General features: G+C 40.9%; 2 protein-coding genes across 2 annotated transcripts; one reads left to right on the top strand and one right to left on the bottom strand.

Annotated features, from left to right (window-relative positions):
• The first annotated feature begins 5,956 nt into the window (after positions 1 to 5,956).
• On the top strand, positions 5,957 to 9,177 carry LOC101635411 (zinc finger protein 501-like). The gene is made up of 5 exons (XM_012731631.1): positions 5,957 to 6,452; positions 6,621 to 7,090; positions 7,455 to 7,584; positions 8,837 to 8,904; positions 9,031 to 9,177. The coding sequence occupies exons 1-5, from the start codon at positions 5,957 to 5,959 to the stop codon at positions 9,175 to 9,177; spliced, it is 1,311 nt and encodes a 436-aa protein (XP_012587085.1).
• Positions 9,178 to 11,904: 2,727 nt separating this feature from the next.
• On the bottom strand, positions 11,905 to 19,074 carry ZNF394 (zinc finger protein 394). The gene is made up of 3 exons (XM_012731630.1): positions 18,436 to 19,074; positions 15,282 to 15,501; positions 11,905 to 12,983 (listed from the first exon to the last, which is right to left on the bottom strand). The coding sequence occupies exons 1-3, from the start codon at positions 18,886 to 18,888 to the stop codon at positions 11,905 to 11,907; spliced, it is 1,752 nt and encodes a 583-aa protein (XP_012587084.1). The 5' UTR covers positions 18,889 to 19,074.
• Between the last annotated feature and the right edge of the window lie 1,491 nt (positions 19,075 to 20,565).

The following is a 20,565-nucleotide window of genomic DNA, read 5'->3' as shown; positions in this document are numbered from 1 at the left end:
CATCTAGAGAACCGAACCAAAGTTCTTTTACCTTGAAGACCTGAAGCTCTTAGGAGAAAGCTCAGATGAGCACCTTAACTATGGGACTGATCTGGGCAGGTAGTAGTTTAAACTATGACACTGTGATCACTAAACAAATTAAGTGTAGAAAGACAAGAAATGAGATCTTATTACTGAGTCCTGTAGCTCTCAAATACTTAAAGGCCAGCGAACAGGAAAGGAGACAAGGAGGAAACCAAAAGTGTGGCATCCTGGAACCCAGTTGTAGAAAGCGTTTCAAAGAAATGCTACTGCTGTTAAATGAGATTTGGCCTAAAAATTGACTGTTGGATTTAAAAGTGTGAACATCACTGGTGACTGCATAAGAACAATTTCATGGAGGGCGAATTGAAAGTCTGACTGGAATTGATTCAAAAGATAATAGGAGAAGGCAGTTGGTCTGAGGGTTGTGGGTATTGTTAAGCTGCAAAAGATAATAGGAGAAGGAAACTGGAGCCAGAAACTACTGACAAGTATTTTGGGTAGTTTTACTCTCAAGGAAAAGAGACCAGGAGAGTGATAGTGATAGGAGAAGTAATAAGTCAAAAGAGGTGTGTTGTTTTTCTAATGGGAGATATAAAAGATTATCAGTTTGTGAGATGGAGGAGAGGTCAAAGGACTGAACTGTGGGAAATGCCAATATTTAGAGCCACTTTTCAAACATCAGTTCATTTACTTTAAATAAATGACCCTGTGAATATTGCGCAAAACTAGGCTTACAATAACTTTCTCAGAAACATAAAATGGCTGAAGCCTGACCAGTGTGTCTTATTCTAAATCCTGTGCCTCTAACCACTCTATTCTGTTGAGTGACTTACCCACAAAATATACGTCAATTAATTATGATCAACAAAGTATACTCATGTGACTATCATTATAATAATAATGATAGTTGCTCATTTTGGAACAGTTGATCATTTTCAATTTAAATTCAGCACATTCAGAACAACTTTAATTTTGAATGAATACACAAAATCTAAAAGTCATGAAAGTACAGAGAAAGAAGAAACATCTACCAGAACAACATGATTGCCTATCTATATTTAGAGTATCAAGCTAAATTTCTATGAAATCTCAGAATATTTCAGGAATCAGTGTAAATTTCATACTTGAACCTTATTCCATCTATAGCACAATCAGTAAATAACAGTGATTCATTTATGTTAGATTTTTTTCCATAAATATTTAGGTGGTAGAACTAATAGTATAACCTTAGGGTCAGACTGCCTGGATCCAAATCTCAAATCTGATCCTTACATTTGTTAGTAATGTTAATAATAGTATTTACCTCATATAGTTATTATTATGAGAGAAAGTTCATTGAAAATATATTATCAGTGATAGCTATTATATCCCCTTACACAGACTGATACTTAAATGTTTTTGAATATTATACTAAAATTGTTTTTTTTTCAGGGTTGACCTTCAGATTAAAAAATACTTCTACATTGTTCTCTTTTCTCAGGGATTATCAATTCCAATAAGAGTATGCTTGTTTTCCAGGAATTGGTGACAGTCAAAGATGAGGAAATGGATTTTACCCATGTGGAAGTAGAGCAGTTGAATTCTTCCTATAGATACATGGGAATGGATATGAAGGTGGAGAACTGTGGGAGCCTGGTATTTTGGGGTAAGGAAGTAATTTTGTAATGCAAACTACTATGACACAGACTTCTTCATGGGACAGTGCTATCTAAAATACCAGAGTTCTACTCAGGATTCAGAGGGCCCTGATATCCTAGATCACTTATCACTGTGAGCTCAGAACTGGGTTTGTCTTCTCATTTGGTAACTAAAAGTTTACCGTATGTGGAACTGAAAAAGGACTGCTTGAAGTTATACTGATTTTAAGACTTAAAAGCTACAGTAATTGAATCATCATGTTAGTGAGTGGGTAGATAAAAAACAATGCAAAAGGAGACCCACACATTATGGCCAGCTAATTTTCAACAAAGAGGCAAAAGCACTTTAATATTAAAAGGAGAATCTTTTCCATTAATATTGTTGGAACACTTAGACATCCATATGCAAAAAAAAAAAAGGAGGAACCTCAATTCATATGTCCCTGTAGAAAGTAACTCAAAATGGATTACATACTGTAAAGGAAAAATTCAGCTCTTCCTCTCCTGTGTTTTTCTTCCCTGGATGTGTCATCACAGATCATCCTATCAGATATATGCAAGGCTTTCCCCTACACCAAGTAATTCTCTGTGAGACCAGTTGGGTGTCTTGTAATTTAACCCAATGCTGATACCATCTACCTGAAGATCGTGTCAGATTCCCACAGGTTAATCACTTGGTCCTGGGAGGCTGCCGCCTTCCATATTTGCATGTCATAGGTTTTCAGGTTACCCCACATTCTCTGTCAGCATACCTAAATATAAAACCTAAAACTAGAAAACAACAGAGATAATCTTTGAGCAAAGTTTTATTAGATATGATGCCAAAAGCTTGATCTAGTAAAACTATTTGTGTATCAAGTTTGCTTTGTTAAAGTGTTTTTAATCTTGGATTCAGATCCCTTGCTGGAGAGCGGGTGGCTCAGATGCTCTTATTTCTTTTTGAGTGACATCTGGGAATGATTTCCCATCTTTCACTTGATATTGGTACTTTATGATCTTTTTTTCTGCTTGGTTTTCTTAGGAGTTTAACAATTTCATTGATCTTTTCAAAGAGTCGGCTTTTGATTTAATTGAATGTTGTTTCCGGTTTTCATTTTATTGATGTTTTTGTCTTTATTAATTTTTCCTTTTGTTAACTTTTTGTTTAATGTATTCTCCTTTTTTTACTTAAGGTAGAAACATGATCTTTATGTAAGATCTTTCTTCTCTTCTAGTGCCATTATAATTCATCAATTATTGTTTCTATTCATTATTTCTGTCTCTTCTTGTTTTAGGACTACAATTACATATATGTTCAAGCATTTGATATTATTCCATAGATTAGATGCTTTCTTTTGTTTGTTTTTATTTTAGTTTTTTACTTTTTCCATTTTCAGGTTTTAGCTTGGTAATTTCTATTGACTCATTACAAGTTTACTGATTTTTAGTTTTGTTGACTACTGATGTACCTATAATGACATTTTTATCTGTTATCATATTACATTTCTATCACTTTTCATTTATTTTAGTTTCCATTTCTCTGCTAAAATTCACCAATGTTAATGCATATTGTCCACCTTTTCCATGAGTCTTTTACATATTAGTCATAGAGATTTTAAGTCCCCGCATAGTTCTGATACCTGAATGATCATTGTGTCTGGATCTTTTGATTACTCTGACTGTGGTTTTATACAATCAGATTTGAATGAGGCTGGTGAATATTACATAGAGAGAGGATATAAGCAAACCTCTTATGAGGTGGTTTCATTAGTTTAGGCAAGATATGATGGTGGCTGAACTGGGGTGGTAGTAAGTGGAGAGAGATAGCACAGAATGGATTTGAGACAGATTTGGAGTTATAGTCCATGAAACTTGGTGATTTGTCTGTGGTTGGCAGGGTAGAAGGTAAAGTCAATAAGATTCTTGAAATTCTGATGTTCAAATAGAAACAATGGAGGGGGACTTTTATGAGGATTAGTTGTGTTAACATAGCTACCCTTTTAGAATAATGGATTACACAAAATAAACATTATATGAGTATTTTTCATGATTAATATTATATTCAGAACATATATTAAACTTTATGTACCATCATATTCTATTTATGAAAATCGTGACAGCATTAAAAATATATTTTACTCAGACATTGGTTTTATTTCTATTCTGAGATAAAAAGAACCTATGAAGGGTGTACTGCCCATCCCATGTTGCCCCATTATTTGTATTATTTGTGTACAATTCAACTTAAATAGTATATATTTAATATGTGCTTGCTCTTTGCTAGCACTATGATAGACCTTGAGAAATACATATAAAAATTGTGATGTCTACCCTTGAAAACTTACCTTTTGGTTTTAGAGTTCAAATTCCTGTATTAATGTCTTTATCAACAAGAAAGATGATGATTATATTTTCTTATATGGTAAACTTTGGGCAATGTAAGGGTTGATGGAGAAGATGAGTTAAGGTATAGATACATTGACTGGTTATTTCCAACTGGTTCTATGAAATAGTTTGCTATATGGGGGAGAAAGAGCTATGCTGGAGATATTAATTTGGGATTACTGATATATAGAAGGCAATTAAATGAACTTGATGTAGTCATTACAGGAAACTGTAGTGGGGAAGTGGAGGGGGCTAAAAAGGGGAGCTTAAAACAACACTGAGAACTATCCACATTTAAGAAGAAACAGCAGGGGGGAAAAATCTCAAAGAAAAAGACATCAGGAGAAAAACCTGGGAGCTTAGAAGCACAGAGTCAAGAGAAAATGTTGATGTTTGTGTTAATTATATCTGAATAAAACTGGAAAAAAGGTAGAATATTGCCAGGAGGAAGGCATGGTTCACACTATCAAGTGCTGTAGACAGACCAAATTAAATAAGGATGAATAAATGTAAAGGGTCCACTCAATTTAGGTGACATATAAATGAATTAGTGGGGTCCTTCCTTGTGGTGCAAGGGGTTAAAACACAGCACTAGGGAGCTATCTGCAGCCACTGCAGCATCTGTTCGATCCCTGGCCAGGGAGCTGACCTACAAGGCGCAGCTGACATACAAGGCGCAGCAGACTCTCCTGACCACTCGCTGTTCCCTAAAGTGTACTTCAGTAGATCTCTGGTGAGTCCTCCCACCCTCTGCACCTCTGACCTGTCCCCAGTTCTTGTATGCATAAATAAATATTTTTAAAAAATGAATGAATGATTAGTGACTTCAGTAAGAGCAGTTCCACATGAGTGTGGGGAGAGAAGCCAGGCTGCAGTGAGTTCAGGAGCAGCTATGTGATGAGAGATTGTCCAAAATCTGAGAAATTTGGCTATTACCAAAAAAGGGAACAAGATAGATGTGTGAGAGAGATTGAAGGGGAAAATGAAGGGAGCAAGGGGAAGGAAAGTGACAGTGACTAATGAAGATATGATGTCACGTTGAAGACATATGGTAGACTTAAACAAAAAAAAAAAATCTGAACTATGGAACATTACTCAGCAATCAAAAAAGATAAACTCTTGCCTTTGTAGCAACATGGATGGAGCTGGAAGGGACCATGCTTAGTGAAATAAGCCAGAAAGAAAAAGAAAAATACTGAATGGTATATAGTTTGAACAACTATAAGCCAAAGACATTTTACAGGGGTGGAGTGGGGAATGAGATCAAAGATCAAAATGGGGGGCGGGGAAGTTCATGGGACTGTGGTGATGGCACATGGGTGAACTGGTGATGGGAAGCCCACAGGGATTACAACTGAGATGGGAAAAGGCACAAAATGATGTAAAAAGTAAACTATAATAAAAAAATGGAACTAGTGGAATTAGAGGAAACTTTAAAAAGTGGTTATCTTCAGGTGGTATTACAATGAGTTTTTTTTTTTTGACTAATACTTTTACAAAACTGCTCAATCTTAACCTTTTCATTGTCTTACCCACTTTCATAGGTCATCTTTATGTTAGGTTAGGTTTATGCTGGTCTCTTCTCCCTATGCCTTTCCCTGGGTGGTCTGTTGATTTTCCTTTAACATGGAGCATCCTCATTATCTCCCCTTTATTGTTCCTCATTAATCATTCTCCCATTTCTGTATTCCCTGCAACTTCATTATTTGTCATTGCCATAAGATTCTTTCTCAGAAAATTCAAATAAATACCTTTTAACATCATTTTTATTTTATATGCCCTCCTGACATCAGCTTTCTTTATCTCAGCACTGAGAACACAAACATTTGTACCTTTAATTTATTTCAGACTCTGAATCTATACCTGAGACCAAAGAGTCCCTTTCAAAGCAGAATGTTTATGAAGAAGTATCATCTGAAAGAGAACTGATAATGGAAAGACTTAAGGATGATTTCTGGGACTCCAGATTAATAGAAAACTGGGCATGTGAAGGCACATTAGAAAAGCAGCAAGGAAGTCAGAAAGACAATTTAAATCAAATCATAGTTAAACACAAGAAAAATTCTGTGGAGGATTGTAATGAAATTGGAGAAAGTTCAAACTCAATTAAACATAAGAAAGTTTACTCAGTGAAAAAGCCTTGGCAGTGCAATGAATGTGGGAAGTCCTTCAGTTACTACTCAGCCTTTATCCTACATCGGAGAATTCACACTGGAGAAAAGCCTTATGTATGTAATGAATGTGGAAAGGCCTTTAACCGAAACTCTTCACTTACTCAGCATCTGAGAATTCACACAGGAGAGAAACCCTATGAGTGTAATGAATGTGGGAAAGCTTTCAGTTATCGTTCAGCTCTAATTCAGCATCATATAATTCACACTGGAGAAAAACCCTATGAGTGCAATGAATGTGGCAAGGCCTTCAACCAAAGCACATATCTTATCCAACATCACAGGATACACACTGGAGAAAAACCCTATAAATGTAAGGAATGTGGGAAAGCTTTCAATGACACCTCATCCCTTATTAAACACCAAAGGGTTCATAATGGAGAAAAACCCTACAGATGTAAAGAATGTAGGAAAACCTTTAGTGACAGGTCAGGCCTTACTCAACATCAGAGAACTCATACAGGGGAAAAGCCATATGAATGTAGCGAATGTGGGAAAGCTTTCAGTTACTGTTCTGCTCTTATTCAACATCAAGGGACCCATACTGGGGAGAAACCTTATAAATGTAGTGAATGTGGGAAGGCCTTCAGTGATCGCTCAGCTCTTCTAAGACATCAAAGGATTCATACTGGAGAGAAGCCTTACAAATGCAAAGAATGTGAGAAAGCCTTCAGCCAGAGCTCTTCTCTTACAAAGCATCTGAGAACTCATACTGGAGAGAAACCATATCAATGCAATGATTGTGAAAAAGCCTTCAGCCAGAGTTCATCTCTTATTCAACACCAGAAAATTCATACAGAACTAAAACCCTGTAAACGCAAGAAATGTAAGAAAACTTTCAATGTCCATTCAGCTCTTTATCAACTTAAAGAAATTCATGATGGATCAAATGCAGTAAATTCTTGAAATAATAATGGCCACTGGGGGGGTATAGGCCAGAGAGGTCTGCTGTGCCATGTGGGTCAGCTGGGGATTGAACTCATGGCAGGTATCAAACTCATGCCACAGTAGTTGTGGATAGCTTGATAGTGCTGAGACTTAAACCCTGGCACTACCAGGGAGGCCCTATGTGTGTGTGTGTGTGTGTGTGTGTGTGTGTGTGTGTAGATACATGTATGTATATATGTATAGTTGTCCTAATGCTTCTTGTTGGCAGCTGCCACCACCTTTCCAGATCTCTCTGTCCCTCGGGTATCTGTTTGCAGCCCCCAATCTTGGCCCTTTTCCACCATTTTCAACCCCCTCTTCCCCCCCGCAGGGCTTGAAAGACTCAGCAGACCACACTCTTGGAGCCTCTGCTGATGTGGTTGGGTGTGACACCATTTCTCTTATGTTCCTCATTGATCTTGGTCACAGAGGCAATCCCATCTCCACCTGGAGGTACAGGGGTGAGCTGTGGAAGCAGTTCATGTGTAGTATCAGTTCTCAGCATAAGAAATGAGCTCTTTGGCCCTCCCTGGTGGCACAACAGGTTAAAATGCAGCACTGTAAGCAAGCCATAGCTGCTTTAGTGTGAGTTCAATTCTTTGCTCCAGAGGTGACCCTCCTGGTGGAGCAGACCTCTCCCTGCCTTTTCCACTGCTCCCCTCAGCAGTACTTTGCTGACCTGCCTGTTCTACTCTCCACTCGGTCTCTGGTGAATCCTCTCACTGCCTCTGGCCTGTACCCCAGTTCTGTATGAATAAGTGAATAAATTTTTGAAAAGATATATATATATAAGGAAATGAGCTCTTGGCTTGCTTAATAGTGCCTACCCTCTGAGGGACGTTCAGCTTCCTGGACTTTTTGAGGAAGGCTGCCAGAGCTCTGATCAAGTCCTGCTGGTTGACATCTTTCACAGAAGCTCCAGGCATTGTGTGGCCTCCATGCTGCCACACAATGCTGCTATATAGTTGTTAAAAGCAGAACTTGAATCATGCTATACATGAGTTTTGTTTTCTGCTTTAAAAGTTATAGGGAACGGGCCCTCCCTGGTGGCGCAGCGGGTTAAAGCACAGCACAAAGAAGCTTAAGCCACTTCCGCATGAGTTCGATCCCCGCCACCCCGAAGGTGACCCACATGGCGTGGCAGACCTCTCCTGACCCGCCCGCTGCTCCCCTCAGCAGTGTACTTCGTCAATCTGCCTGTTCTGTACCCCACTACCCCACTCTGTCTCTGGTGAATCCTCTTACCCTCTGCATCTCTGGCCTGTACCCCAGTTCTGTATGAATAAATAAATAAATCTTAAAAAAAGTTATAGGGAAGACTTTTCTATTTTAATAAATACTCTGCACACATGGATTTTTAATATTTGCCTAATATGTTTGTCTGCATTATTTAACATGCTATACTTGAACGGTCCCTCTATCACTGTTTAGTTTACTGCCTAATTTACATTGTTAGAACACAGCTGAACATCTCTGGTACATACAATTTTGTCCTTGTTTTCCTTAAGTTATTTCTAAGAGTGAAATTACCATACCTAAGATTAATATTGTTCAGGGTTTCAATAAAGATCGCCACATTTTTACAAAGATAGTGTCAGTTTTTATTCTCACCATACCTTTTGATAATTTTCCTCTGCCTCTTTAGATCCAAGGGGGGGTCACTCCAGGACATCTCTGTAGCTCACTAACCATCACATCCTTCTCCATGAGCAGGATTTCACTTTCCCAAACCAGAGGTGATCTGCCTGCTGAAACAGTGGGAAGAGCCGTGGATCCTGGACGTACCAAGAGCCGGGACTAGGGAGGCTTCCAGTACTTCTCAGGTGGCTGAGAAAACCCAGTTGAGTGGAAATCATGGAGAGGGACAGAGAGCCCCGTTAATAACCTCCCCTCCCCCGGTGCCTCAGATCCTGAGTCAGGTGTTTAGTAGTTGTTACCTCACTATTCACCCCTCATACCCTCTCAAGGTAACAGGTATGAGCTTCATCCTCATTTTCCAGATGAAGAAACTAAAGGTGTCTATCACACAGATTGATGTTTGGGACTTCCAGTAGGGAATGCTTACCTCTTTCTGCCAGAGCCAGGCACTTAGGCTGCTCTGGGCACTCCTTTATTTCACTCTCATTACTGAGCCTTCTATATACTTCTCTTGTTTTGTTTTTCATCTTCAGTATTTCTTGGTACATCTATTTTTTCCTCCTTACCATGACATGATTGCTGCTGCTACCTTGGTGCACATACTTCCTTCAAGTCCCTTTTCTAATCTTCTACTTTCTCCATTAAAAAAAAATTATTTATGCAAACAGAACTGGGGTACAGGCCAGAGGTGCAGGAGCGGTGAGAGGATACACCAGAGACAAACTGGGGAGCAGAACAGGCAGATTGATGAAGTACACTGCTGAGGGGAGCAGCGGGCAGGTCAGGAGAGGTCTGCTGTGCCATGTGGATCTCCTCCGGGGCAGGCGGGACTCGAACTCATGCGGAAGTGGCTTTAGCTTCTTAGTGCTGTGCTTTAACCCACTGCGCCACCAGGGAGGGCCCCCACTTTCTCCATTTTTAAGGAGTCATTTCTTTCGGAATTATTGAAACTATACTTACCTAGAAATAATAAGGTGCTACTTCTTTTGTATTTAGTGATACTGTAGGGTAAGCTGTTTTTCCATAATGCTGATGAATTTGTTCAGTTCTCACATTGTCTGTGCTCACACTTATGCTTTTTTGTAGCCAGCTGATGAAACACACCCACCATTAGGCTACCTCTGTCCCAAGGGAAAGATTTGAAAATCTAAAAAGTGAAATTCCCAAGTCAAAAGCTACATTTCAAGGTCAGCACAGATACAGAATATTCCCATTAGCACAGAAAGATTTGTTAGAGGGACAGAGAGACTCTGAAGACTTAAGGAGAGCTTGTGTTTGGTGCCATTTTCTTCATTACAACTAAATTACGTGGACTTCATTCCTCTATGTAAATGGCCACTGTAGAATGTTTGATTTGCTGAAAAAAAAATTGTGTACAACTCCTGAGACACAAATAGAGGTAGAATGGGCCTTGCCTTGGGAGAGAGAAGCCCCCACCTCAGGAGTGCAAGTACAGCTTCGGGGCCCTGTCTTCCCCAAGATGCTCTATAACCCCCCAGACCTAAAGCTCAGATTAGCAGTGGTCATGCTTGTTAACATACAGTAATATGGGAGAAGCTCCAAGCTGTGCAGGAAAGCTCAAGTTTGGCCTTTCCTACCTGTCTTATGGACTGTATGCACTATCCACCTTGCCTGGATAAGCTCAGCTAGCAGTTCAATCAACAACAGTGAGGAGCTGGCCTCAAGTCTAGACTAGTTCACTCTATTAGAAAAGGTACATCTTTTCCTGACAAAACCAGTGAAACTTTTTTTTGCCATATGTAAGTCAAGGAGAAAATTGACACAAATGTTATTTACCTACTTAAGCCAATAACACTAAACTATAACTTAGAAAGGATATATGTAAATGTAAATAACTAAAAATGTTATAAAACTTGATTATGTGCTTTCATTTTACACATCTAGTTTACAGTTGAGTGACTACTACAGCTTAGAGTATTTAAGAGTATTCATACCACCTGTTTGAGTCTGGATCTTTTTCAAATTCATTCTCAACTTTCACCCAGGTGGCTTCATTTGTTAGCATTTCTTAATGGAAAAGGTGACATTGGATGAAAGCCAATATAGAACAAAAAAATACATGGAATTATAGAGTAAATTTTGTAGTAGAAATAAATGATTTGATGGTAAAGTACATTTTAAGGGTGGTGCTCTGATTTTTTAAATTTATGGCAATTATTTATGTCACTATCATAAATATATTTTCTTCCACAAAAGTTTCAAAGTGCATATTGCTAGTATAAGTGAATCCATACTGATATCATTCTGAAATAACTTCAAATTTGCAAAGTCATAAAACAATACAGAAAACACCTGTAAGCCATCTACCCTGATTCACCAAGTTAATATTTTGCCACCTCTCTGTCCCATGTCCTCTTTTGGAATGTCCCCAAGGACATATCTGAAGCACTTCTTTATGTCCCTCACATTCAGAGGCCTCAAAAGAAAAGGAAAAAAAAAAAAAAAACAAACACGGTTTAGGCTATCAGATAGAACAAGAGCCCATATCTACCCACCAAAAAAAAAGCTTAGAGAAAGTTTAGTGTGGACGTCGTTTTTCAGAAACCAAGTGATCAAATAAATGACTCATGTTTAATAAGCTGTGCAAAGAATATATGAACCAGAATTAAATGTGTTTTCTCTTGCCTTTTTTGGAGACAAACAAAAAGTTATAAAACTGAAACCCTAGACTCACCAAATTGAGTCTATATGACATTTTTTAAAAAACGTCAAAAATACAGAGTGCCTCTTCTATGCACTGAGCTTTATAAGTGTATTAGATTGTAATGTATTTGGAATCCTTTTCATCTAAGTAGAAAGACAATTCTAAGTGACTAAAACACTTCCTTGGGGAAATAACTAGAGCGAGCAAGATCTGGTCCAAAGGCAGAACTACAGAGAGGAGGGTGACTCTGTCCCGTGTCAGCCCTTTCTCTTGTCACTGCCACAGAACTACCTCATCCTCTTGTCACGCTATTGTAAAACACAGAGATGAGTTAGAGTAAATCCTTCTTTGGGAGTGATGCCCAAGAAAAATATGGTAATGACTGAAAGACTCCAAATACCAAAGAATGTAGTTTCTGGACAATGAAAGGAATGTAATTTAAAAAAAAAAAAAAAAAAACAGTGAAGGCAGAAGCATTTCAGAAAGCTGGGACTTTATTTCTGTGGATTCTCTGATGTCGGATAAGGTGTGGACTCTGTCTGAAGCTTTCCCCACATTCAGGACATTTATAAGGTTTTTCTCCGGTGTGAGTTCTCTGGTGTGTGATGAGGGTTGCGCTCTGACTGAAGCGTTTCCCACAGACAGAACATCCATATGGTTTCTCCCCAGTGTGGATTCTCTGGTGTTTGGAGAGGTCAGAGCAGCGTTTGAAGCTCTTCTCACACTGTTCACATGTGTAGGGTCTCTCCCCTTTATGTATTCGCTGGTGTCTAAAACGGTTAGAAATACGGCAGGTTTCCCCACACTCATTACATTGATAGTGTTTCTCCCCTATGTGGATTCTTTGGTGCCTCTTGAGATGTGAGCTCTGTCTGAAGCTATCCCCACATTTGGGACATGTGTATGGCTTCTCACCTGTATGTGTCCTTTGGTGTTTAATGAGGGCAGCACTCTGACTGAAGCTCTTCCCACATTCCCTGCATTTGTAGGGTTTCTCCCCAGTGTGGATCCTCTGGTGTTTAAAGAGGTCAGAGCGCTGTTTGAATCTTTTCTCACAGTCATTGCACTTATAAGGCCTTTCCTCACGAACCTGCCTCTGGGCTTCAAAAAGGCCTGAGCCATGGATATGTGCCTCCCTGTCCACGGGTTTGTGAGGTTTCCCCACTTGATGTTTCACCATGTCTAAACCCTGTTTGCAACTGTCCTCATGTCTGACACCATCGCTGGGCCTCTCTGCTATCTGGACATGCTGACAAAGAAGCAAGTCTGAACCTCTGTTGCTGTTTCCAAATTCATCACTTTTGTAGTCTCCCTCTTCTGTGGAATCATTCTTGAGGCCTGACATATTGGCAACTCTTTGCTCTTGAGGAGAATGTTCAAGTTTCAGTGATGAAGGGTTTCCTGACAGTTTTTCTACTCCATCCTCATAAGTATTTCCACACTCAGAAAGTATGGGCATCTTCCAAACAGGCCCTTCTTGTAGCTGCTCCTGTGACTCTACTTCTAAAGTTTCTTGCTTTGGAATCAACTCTTTGTTCTCAGTTCTGGTTTCCAAACCTGAGATATTTAAAAAAAAGAAAACAAAAAACCTGCTGATATTTCATCCTTTTGTAAGAGTAAAATAAATAAGGCTAGTTGAAAACAACCCCCAAAAACCTTTTTAATATTCCACGTGAAACCACTGTTGAGGCAAAATTATTTTCATTAACCTATCAGATATGCTCACATTTGCTTTGCAAATATTTCCTTTCTTTCTTCATTTCATTTCTTTCCTGTCATTCTTATGCTTATATCCACCAAGTCTTGCCTACCCTTCTCCCCACCCCCACTACTGTACAAGCCAACATTTATGAGTGGCAGGTCTGGAAAGGGTGTCAAGAGGAGAGGTACAGACTATCCTGAGTGAAGGACAGTTTCACAAGAGTTGATTCAGTGATGAATTGTAGTTACTCAGGTGCCTGCAATGTCAGAAGGCAGGGTCTGGGTGGGAGATAAATCTAGGACTGGTTCAAAGTCTATAAAGGAACTGTCAAGTGAACAAATTCTATCTCCTCACCCAGAATTTTTAGTTTACTCTCCAGGGAAGCTAAACCACATACATTCTGGAACAGGTACCGTTTTCAAATTAGAATCAAGTGAAAACTGACACACCATTTAGTAAGACCTCAATGCACTCTGCTCTGGAATTAAACTGTTAGCTCCAAAACTTACATTCTCCAGGCAGAAAGGCACCCCAGCACCTACATAGCACCTGCTTCACTGCAGACACTCCATAAACATTTGTTGAATAGATCTGTCTATAGTAAGAGCAGTTCAGGTCAAGTCCTTGAGCTGCTGACAGATGAAATTCCCAGCACCTCCTGACTCACCCTATACTGAAGATTCCCTGTTCAGAAGTCCCACTCCCACACAGTTTCCTGTTAGAATCTCACATTTTGACTGTTAAGTACAAAGTGAAAGGTTACCAACATTTCAGAGAAACCTTTAATATAAATGCTGATTTAACTTACAATGTTTCAATTCATCAAAAGAAAATTTAAGGAGAGTCAAAGAAAAAAATGTTTAAAGAAAAAAATCTCTTGAAAATATTCATGAAAGCAGAAGTGTTTCAGTATAAGTATTGGAAAATAAAGCTAAGCAGATTTTCTAGAAAGTGAGACAAAGAAATAGGGGGGAAGAGAGGCCGGTTTACAGGATCAGCCTACCAGTTCTAACATTTCTACCCAAAGAAATCCCAGAAGAAAGTTTTAAAAAGGAAAAAAAAATAGATTTCTATAAAAATTTCTTGCAACTCAAAAACACAGGGTAGATCTACTTAGAACAATGAATTAAAAAAACCCTTGTGCTTGACCCTCCCTGGTGGTGCAGCGGGTTGAGGCACAGAGCTGAGAAGCCAAGGCCACTTCCACATGAGTTCGATTCCCGCCAGCCCTGGAGGTGATCACATGGCGTGGCAGACCTCTCCTGGCCTGCCCGCTGCTCCCCTCAGCGGTGTACTTCGTGGATCTGCTTGTTCTGCTCCCCACTCTGTCTCTGGTGAAGCCTCTTGCCGCCCCTGCACCTCTGGCCTGTACCCCAGTTCTGTACGAACAAATAAATAAATCTTTAAAAAAAAAAACAAAAAAACCCTTGTGCTAAGTGACACCCATTGTCAAATTTCTTAGCAGCAGGACCGTTTTAAAGGCTTCTACATGAACAGATCATACAACAAGGATAAGTCATCACAATGACATCTGATTTCTCAATCACCCCATGGCAAACTAGCTAGAAAATTCACTGTTTTCATAGTATGAAATATATGTGTTAAAAATTAAACTGGAGTTACGTGTAACAACATAATAGATAAATCTGGAAAATGTGATGTTGAGAAAAAAGGCAGTATATAAAAGAATCATAATGATATAATTTATATCTCAAAAACATTAAAAACACTAATGTATGCTTACATGTTATATATTTACACATTTAACTCATATTTATGTCTACATGTATACATTTATCTATCGTTTATCAAGAATGTTGCTATGTATATACGTAGAAGAAAGCACACATGGAAATGTGACACACATAGGACATTGGTCTGCTCCAGAACACTGATCGGAACCTTACGGATGGAACCAGGCCTTCACCCATAGCTGTAACGTAATTATTTCTTTGAAAGACAAGTTTGAAGCCACTATGACCAAATATTAAAATCTGGTAAATCCAGATAACAGAAACACAGGTGCCCATATTTTTCAAAATGTTTTCTGCATGTATTTTATTTTAAATGAACCCAAATTAAAAGCTGAATCTTTCCCCTAATGAGACAGAACCGCTGCGTGGGTCACAGAAGAGACGCTAAGGCTCACCTACCTGTGACCAGCAGAAGGCCTCCGGGTCGCACAGAACCAAGAGCATCACAAACACAGGCAGAAACAAGCCAGCCACAGCACTTACTCGGGGAGACTGTGTTTCTGGGGGAGTGCCACGGTTTTGGTGCACTCTCCCTGTAGAAGTCCCTCTGAGCTGGGTCCAGACGTTCCCACTCTGCCCAGGTTAGAGTCACAGCCACATCCTCCACCGTCACCAACCCCTGAAACAACATGAGACCCCCACTCAGTCCCTGCTGGCCCAGGAGAGTCTAGTGTCTGGCCTAGGGGAGGCTGCAGCCCTGAGAATCAAGTAACAGCCAGGGCCACTGGGTCATTTCCAGTGAGGCCTGCATTGCCAGGAGTTTTAGAGTGACTAAAGACTGAGGCGAGTGTTCTTTTGCAATCCTGAAAAGTCAGTGTGTGGAGAGTCACCACTAACTTAGGGGAGGAGCTAATACTCATTTGAGCTCAGTCACTACAGTTTATCAAAATGGAAACCTGAAAGAGATTAAAAATAGACATATAACCAGAAAGTCCTATGTTCCAAAGCTGGCTCCTCATGTGTGAAACTGCTACAAATAGCTAGCTAAACAGGATGCAGGCTGCTCACCTATAACTTGTGTTCAGTAAAATGTCCTTTCCCACACTTTGACCAGTGTAAAATAAAATAATTCAGATGATCTTTTGAGATGGCTAACTTAAATGTGAGTAAATCACTCACAGAAGTTAAAGGCAAAGTTCTTAGAAAAGGAAGATTCTAAAACCGGCAAAGGGAGATGACTGTCTCAGTTCCAGTGATGGGTCACAATCTGAACCCAAGGGTCTCTGGCTCACTGACAGGGTAGGAGAATGTATTTTTAAATCTTCTCAATGTCTTGATATCTTAAAAAAAATCCAACAAACACCTTTCTGACTGGGGAGATTGTCTTTTAGTGCTAGCCAATTCTCAGAGCAAAGGGCTCAGCTCAAAGGTGGGTTCATTCAGATCCCAGACCACCTCTATCATGCACCCAAGGGATAACTGACACTCCTTGGCCTTGATCATCCAGGGCCAGGGACCAGGAGGCTAGAGTTTCCACCTTGCTGCAGTTATTCAGATTAGCTAATCTGGTTCACTGTGTCCTACCTTGCCTTCCCCTTCCCAACCACAATGTAGGTAGGCTCCGGCCTTAATCTTCCCCTCCTTCCAGTTATCTGCCTTTTGACTGCCCTGGTGTCTTTCCCATGAGACTCTGCATGACCCATGAGGCCTCTTGTCTCTAGGACAGTGTATAATGACATTTATTTCTCTGGAGTCTCTCCTGTCTCTTTGTAAAGGAAAGGTACATTCCCATTCGCCCCCTCTGCTCTCAATACTCTGAAAGCCCATCACCACACCACTTCCCCCCTCACATCAGATCTGTGGGTTTTCCATATATCAAGTAATTCTGTGACACTAGTGGGTAGCCTATGGTTTAAATCAACACTGACACTACCTACTTGAGATGGCATCAGATGCCACAGGTTATGGGCTCAGTCCTCCAAGACTGCTCTCATATCATATGCCAATAACAAATCCAGTTTGTCACCTGGAGTTGAAATAATTTGTCTGAGTGGCTCCAGGAAAAGTTTACTCACTTGACCAGCTTGTCATCAATGGCTAGACATTGATGCCTAGAACAAGATATGTTCTGGAAGGGGCAGGAACTTGCCTACTTGCTCTCAAAGCATAGGCTGCTCCCCTGACAGTGTTAGCAATTTTGTAACTCTTACAAAGGCTCCACCACACAGGTATAACTGATGAAAACCATTGGCCACTGGTGGCAGGGAAGCCTGGGAGGTGAAGGGTGAAAGTTTCAATCCCCTAATTAAGGTTGGTTCTCCTGGCAACCTGCCCCCCACCTTAGTGGCTTTCCAAAAGTCACCTCAGTAACAAACAGCTGCATTTAAAGGGGTTGTGATGAATAACAAAAACACCCATTTTACCTTTGTTGCTCAGAGACAATGTTTGGACAGATATTTGGGCAAAATCCAAATATTACAACAAAAATGTCTAAAAAAGTTAACTAGCCTTATTTAGTTTGCAGCAGCTGAATGGGATGAAATAATAAACAAAAATATAGGGTCAGATACACTGGCTATCCCTCATTGAATTTTTAAAGTTTACAGCAGTATTATAATAACTGTAATTATATTGAATCTGTTTTGGTGAAGACGCCCTAGTGCAAACTCTCTATGGTAATGTTTGTAATTTGAAAAAATTTAGGTCAACTCACAGTAGAAATCAACTCACTTCTCTATGTCTCTCCTTTACTGTTCACACAGTGCTTCATGTCTGACACTTCTGGTCACCAATGTACAAGGGTTTTCCTTCCATCAAGCAATTCTGCAATGCCACTGGGCGTATCTAGCAGGAGGTGGCATCAGATCACACAGCTTAAGGACACAGTCCCACAAGACTGTCTCCCCTTTTCAGATGCTAATTCTAAGTAGCAGGTCCCAGGTTACCCACAACTTGCACAACTTGGCTACAAATGTTCCTCTGCCTCTCCCACCAGATTATTTGTTATAACAACTCACAGAACTTAGGGAAACACTTATTTAAGCTTACTGTTTTATCATAAAGGGTCTGATAAAAGATACTGATGAAGGGATCCATAGGGCAAGGTCTGGGAGGGGCCCAACTGCAGGAACTTCAGCATAGCCACCGCTAGCTTGGGGGTGCCCTACCATCCAGACAGATGGGTGTGTTCCCCTATGGGAAGCCCTGACCCCATGCTTTGGGATTTTCATGGAGTTTCATCATGTAGGCACGATCAGTTATTAACTCCACTTCCGGGCTCTTATCAATTGTGAAAAGCTGGAGCTGTCAAGTAGTTAAAACGTAAAACAGGACTCAAAGCTGTGGGGAACTGCTATTCTAGCACACCTCTTTTTAGGACAGAAGCCCACTTTTCGTCCTGACTTCTTTTCCAATTACCTAATTAGACAAGAGGGTGTCTTACAAAGAATGAACTGTACTCCATGCGGAGAAATCCACATCAGGATCTTCTCCTGTATGTATCTTGTCACTGCGCGCGTCACTTTACGCACATCCTACAGTTCACACAAAGGAAAGAACATCCGAAACTTACGGCCAGGTACATTATCACCACCAGCACACCTTCATTCCTCACCTGCGCCGAAGGGCCATTAAGCGGTCTCTGAAGAGCCCGCACCACAGCCGCAACGTCCTCCCCGCTCTCGGGGCAGTGCTTCCGCACCCAGGCCTGGAGCTCCTGGGGCAGGATGGTGAGGAACTGCTCCATTACGAGAAGCTCCACGATCTGCTCCTTCGAGTGCATGTCAGGCCTCAACCACCCCCGACAGAGTTCCCTGAGCCGCTTCAGCGCCTCTTCGGGTCCAGCCACCTCCTGGTAACGGAACTTCCTAAAATGCCGCCGGGAAGTTTCGGGATCTTGACTGCTCAGGGCTGGGTCAGACTCCAGACCTCCGGGGGCGTCTTCCTCCATTTTCACTATCAACAGTCCATCACACAGAGGCTGCGCGGCGACCCTGGACCTCGTAGTCCCCATCCAGGTCTCCGTTTCAACATCACTGCCTTGACTTGAGCTCAAGATCGAACTCATGTTTCTTCGCCACGTGCTGACTTTCAAGGAGTTTTACGTTCAGGTGGGAAGACTACAAACTCTGCAAATAGCCCAGTAATTCATCGGCCCCGGCCAAAGCAGGGGCGCAAGGCTGACGGCCAGATCCCAGTAGCAAGGCCCCCACCCCACGCGACCCCCTCCGTGCTCCTCCCACCCACTTCTACCACCCGCTTCCACCACCCGCTTCCACGCCAGACCAGGGGAAAAAAAGGAAAAACCCAAACCCGCAGCCCGGGCCGGAAGTGCGTCTCCGACTTCTTACTGCCCACCCCTCCCGGGCGTTTCCGGAGCTCTCTAGGCTCCTCGGAGGATTGAGACTCATCTCTCTGGTTTGCTGTCCTAGCCCCTTCCAGAGTTACTGTAGACGTGCACCTTGCCTTGTGGAGTTTGTGGTCCTTTCTGTTACCGAACTAAAGGTTAAGATTCTTATAAAAATTGAATGTCGTCGTTTATCACATAGTTTGTGGAAAACTCAAAATTAACAAATTCAAAATTTGTAAATTTTGTTTTAGGGAAAGTTAAAGGTCTGACTTTACAATGAATGGCAAACAATTATCCATAAGGGTATTCTTTTATGAAAGAAAGGTTTATAGGGTATATAAAAGGTTTCTATATGCCAAAGCATCGTGCCTGATGCTACACACACAAAACTGGAAAGAAGACAGTGCCTATCCTCAAGTTGTTCCCTGTCTCCCGAGAGAGCAGCAATTTAAATTCTTACAGGACAGTGTGGTAAATGAGGTGTATACTGTGTGCAGCTGTATACCCAGATTTGAAAAATAATCAGTTATGCCTGATGGGGAGAGGGCAATGAAAGACTTCACAGAGGAGAGTAAGGACTGAATGTATATTTTAATTCAAACATGTTAGAGGTAAATTTATAGGCACTATGTGGCACATTATGGTTTCCGGCACCCAGCTCCACACAAACCCCTCACACTCAGCTATGCGAGTTGCCACTGGGGCCCTCCATGGTGGCACAGTGGGTTAGGACATAGCACTGCAAACCAGTCGCAGTGGCTTCAGTGTGAGTTCGATCTCCAGCACCAGAGGTGACCCACCTGGCGCAGCAGACCTCTCCTGTCTTGCCCACTGCTCCCTTCAGCAGTGTGCTTCATCGATATGCCTATTCTGCTCCCCACTCTGTCTCTGGTGAATACTCTCACGGCCCCTGCATCTGTGGCCCGAACCCCAGTTTTGTATGCATAAATAAATAAATCTTTAAAAAGAAAAAAGAAAGTTGCCACTGATTTTGGTCTATTCTAAGCTTAACTCCTCTGTCCTACCATTTACTTCCTCTCCACTTTTAAATACTGGCATAGTCATGAAAAAATTTTGTGAAGCACTTTTAATCAGGATTTGGGCAGCATAATGGTAATTGAATCTTGTCTAAGGAGCGCTCTTTTTAAAATATCTTCTTTCATTTTTGTCTTCTGCTGTGCAAGCAACTCAAGGTGTGCACACACCCACAGGAGGGAGGGCTACATTAGGCCTTGATTAGAAATGCAGAATTTCAAGCTTTGTTCCTCACCTCCTGAATCAGAATCTTCATTGTCAAAATCCCCAAGTGATTTATGTACTCAATTAATTTTGAGGAACAATGATCAACTGAACCTTTCTGACCAGTATAAATTAAATATTGAGTTCACATAGAAA

The sequence above is a fragment of the Condylura cristata genome, unplaced genomic scaffold (genome assembly GCF_000260355.1).
Source record: "Condylura cristata isolate star-nosed mole 26May11 unplaced genomic scaffold, ConCri1.0 scaffold00032, whole genome shotgun sequence".
Taxonomy (NCBI): Eukaryota; Metazoa; Chordata; class Mammalia; order Eulipotyphla; family Talpidae; genus Condylura; species Condylura cristata.
Note: the sequence above shows the minus strand (reverse complement) of the source record. Positions and strands in the feature narration are given on the sequence as shown.